The 3174-nt window shown below is 45.0% G+C and overlaps 1 protein-coding gene across 5 annotated transcripts in view; it reads right to left on the bottom strand.

The window, feature by feature from the left end:
- The window catches only part of LOC101990893 (zinc finger protein 160-like), a 16591-nt gene extending 13539 nt beyond the window's left edge, over positions 1–3052 (bottom strand). The window contains exons 1-2 of one of the 5 annotated variants that reach the window (XM_026778404.1): positions 3001–3052; positions 1528–1621 (exon numbers count right to left, since the gene is read on the bottom strand). In XM_026778404.1, coding sequence (XP_026634205.1) covers positions 1528–1566 — 39 coding nt within the window. In that variant the 5' untranslated portion in view covers positions 1567–1621; positions 3001–3052. Of the gene's footprint in view, positions 1–1527; positions 2971–3000 lie in introns of those variants that run through there. The other 4 variants (XM_026778406.1, XM_026778407.1, XM_026778408.1 and 1 more) reach the window with 4 other exon arrangements.
- Between the last annotated feature and the right edge of the window lie 122 nt (positions 3053–3174).

Here is a 3174-nt window from a genome sequence, read left to right as displayed (position 1 = left end):
GAGTTTGAGGCCAGCCTACAAAGCAAGTTCCAGGACAGCCAGGGCTATACAGAGAATCCCTGTCTTGGAAAATCAAAAAGAAAAATAGGAGACAAGAGAGACAGACAGAGAGAGACAGAGAGAGAGAGAGAGAGAGAGAGAGAGAGAGAGAGAGAGAGAGAGAGACAGAGAGACAGAGAGACAGACAGAGAGACTACTCTACTTTCCTAATGGGAAAACTTACAAAATAAAGTACCCTAAAAAATCTTTTAAACTCCTGAAAGAACTGCAGCTGTGGTTTCCTGGTGTCTAAGAAACAGTAATAGGCAAGGAAAAGAATGCTTCAATTCACTTCCTAAAATTCAGGACTGCTTCCAAATTTATGATGAAAGAGTCTGTTTAGGATACACATTTACATTTTTACTTTTGAATATCCAATACTAATTAATAGGAGGAAAATATTATTGTGTTTTTTATTATAAGGAAATATGCTCCCAAGACTGAAAAATAGAATTACTTTTATCAGAAATGTGAGATTCAGAAGAGTCACATGGGAACAGCAGGGGCTACAGGATAGAAGTTCTGAGAATGTTCACAGAGCCCCCTTTGTTGAGCACTCAGGCTGGTTCATACTGACAACTCAGGCAGTAAAGTGCTTGCCTGGAAAGCAAGTGGACCTGAGCTTGTATCCCCAGCATCATGTAAAAGCTGAGAGCATCTGTAAACTCAGTACTGTACTAGTGGAGAGACAAATCCATGGTGCTTAGTGCCCAGCCAGCTTAACCAATTAATGATCTCCAGATCCTATAAGACATGCTGTATCAAAATAAGAGTAGCAAGCCGCTCAGGAAGGTGACTGATTTGACTTCTGGCCTTCAAACATGCCTACAACGTATGAGAACACACTCACATGAACAAGTACATAGTCCACATACACAGAGAGATGATGATAGCCCAGAATGCACTGAGGAAACAGCCTTAGCTACACAAAAAGATAATCTTACTCTCTCTGAAAACAAGGGGGGAAAAAACCCTAATATCTTAATGGTGAAATACAACACCCTCTAACCCTTATTCCAATTTTAGTTGTTGAGATGTTCTTTTGGAAACAATGACCACTGACATTATATCCTGCAGTATACTGGGCTATGAAGAATGCGGTTTCACATGAAGGTCTCCTTATCCCCATAATTGAAGAAGTATCTGTGTGTGCATGTCAACATGTGATTTCAAAGTATAGTGTCTTTTTCCTACATCTAGAGAGCTAACAGTCCACTTAGATAGCCCACCTGGTCAATCCTTACTAGGCAATCCTTAGCACAGGGGCTGCTTCTAGAACATATTCAATAGAAGTTTCTTCCATGTTCTATATCACAGGATTATTGTGAGATGAAATCTAGTGAACACAACAAAGGCTAAGGAAAAACACGAGGAAGAGCAAGTGAAATGTCTGTGCTACACTCAGTGCAGGACAACAGCTTCCATGCCTCACACTTCAGGGAGAGCAGAAAAAAATGTGGTGTGTGTGTGGGGGGTGGCTCACTTTACCTTCGTGGCAGACATTACTGGTTCTTTCTGTTTCTTCATTCTCCTCCTCCTCCCAGTTTCTTCCTTGAGTAACTTGAGTATTCAGAAGTCAGTCCTGAATACCAAAAGCACACAGTTAAGATATCAAAGGTTTGTGAAGTGCTTTCATTAATAAAACCCTAATTTTCTGAATAATATTAAAAGAGAATGGGCCTGCATACATATACAATGCTAGCACTAAAGGCTGAGGATTGTGAACTCAAGGCCAGTCAGGCTAGTGATTTTCAGGCCTTATGGAACTCGTAGAACTAGCAAAACCTTCTCTCAAAAATAGTAAAATATAATGTTCCAGATAAACACAGCCACTTCCCTTCCCTTTTGGAGATGAGGGCACAATATACAGCCCAGACTGGACTTGAACTCATCTTCCTCCTGCCTGTGTCTCCTGCGAGCTGGGATTACAGGGACATTCAACCCAGCTAAGCAAGGCACCCACTTCCTGTACCACAGCCAGAGTCACTGGGAGGAATTCACCATGCAGAAAGATGGACCTTTTTAGCGCAGCAAGGGGCTGTAGGGAATAAACTACTGCAGGAGAGACAACAAGAAAGTTGACACTTTTAGAAAAGAGGAAAACATCCCACCACTCCTCCATACCACACCTGTGAAACCAAAGAGTGACCTTGTCCAAAGGAGTCACATCACTGTTCTGGCTGAAGAAGGTCTAAACCTCAACATTATTTACTCACTTGGAAAGTGCCTTAAGTTATCTTTTCCAGGCTGCCTTAAACTGTCTATACTCCTACCCCAGCTTTGCTTCCACACGCTGACATTACTGGTGTGTGCCAACATGTCCTGCACAATACGTACCCGTTAGATACACATTTTGCAATTCTCTTTCTCACCACCAACATTTAAGCAAAGCTTTTTCAACAAAAAGGCAAGCTCAATAACAATAACCCTATTAACCCATCAACTCCTCCCTTATCTAGCCTCTCCCGCCCTCATTCTGCACTATCTCCTTGACACCTTCCACCAGCCTTTCTTTCTCTCCAGCCACCCTCCACACAATGGAAGCTCAGCTCGTGTCCCCTCACTTCCCGTTGCTTTCGGTACTCCAGACCCTGCTTTCTGTATTCCCTCCGACGGGCCAGTTATCCCGCCCCAACTAGGTCCACTGTCACCTGCAGCTTCACCCCTCTCTAGTCCCCTCATCGCCTGGCTCTTCCCGCACCAACGACAGTCAAGTCTCCTCCCCAGCCGCAGAAGCGTCTGAATCCGTGTCCCTGATCCTTTCTGGGTGCTTCTTCTCTGGGCAGCCCTCGCCTCGCTCTGCTGCCATCTCTCTCTCAAGTCCCTACTTCCTCAGTCTCGCGGCTCTCCTCGTCACGCGGGTTGATCTGGGCGCACAAAATACGGTTCCCGGGCATGAGTAAAGGTTCTCCACGCAGTTCCTAGGCAGGCAACCAGTCTAAAGGCTCTGGGCAAACTCACCGGACTACAGGATTTGACCTGCGAAGAACTGCTTCCGGGCCGCGGAGGAAGTGCTTCCAAGCCAGCTCTGGGAAAGTAGGCGGGGTCAGACAGAGTGATTGACGTTGTCTAGGGGCATACTAGAGGGTATAGACGCACTGAATCGAAAATGGCTCAGTGGTTAAGAGCATTGCC

This window comes from Microtus ochrogaster, unplaced genomic scaffold, assembly GCF_000317375.1.
Source record: "Microtus ochrogaster isolate Prairie Vole_2 unplaced genomic scaffold, MicOch1.0 UNK138, whole genome shotgun sequence".
Classification (NCBI taxonomy): Eukaryota; Metazoa; Chordata; class Mammalia; order Rodentia; family Cricetidae; genus Microtus; species Microtus ochrogaster.
The sequence above is the reverse complement of the archived record's forward strand: the minus strand, read 5'-3'. Positions and strand labels throughout refer to the sequence as shown.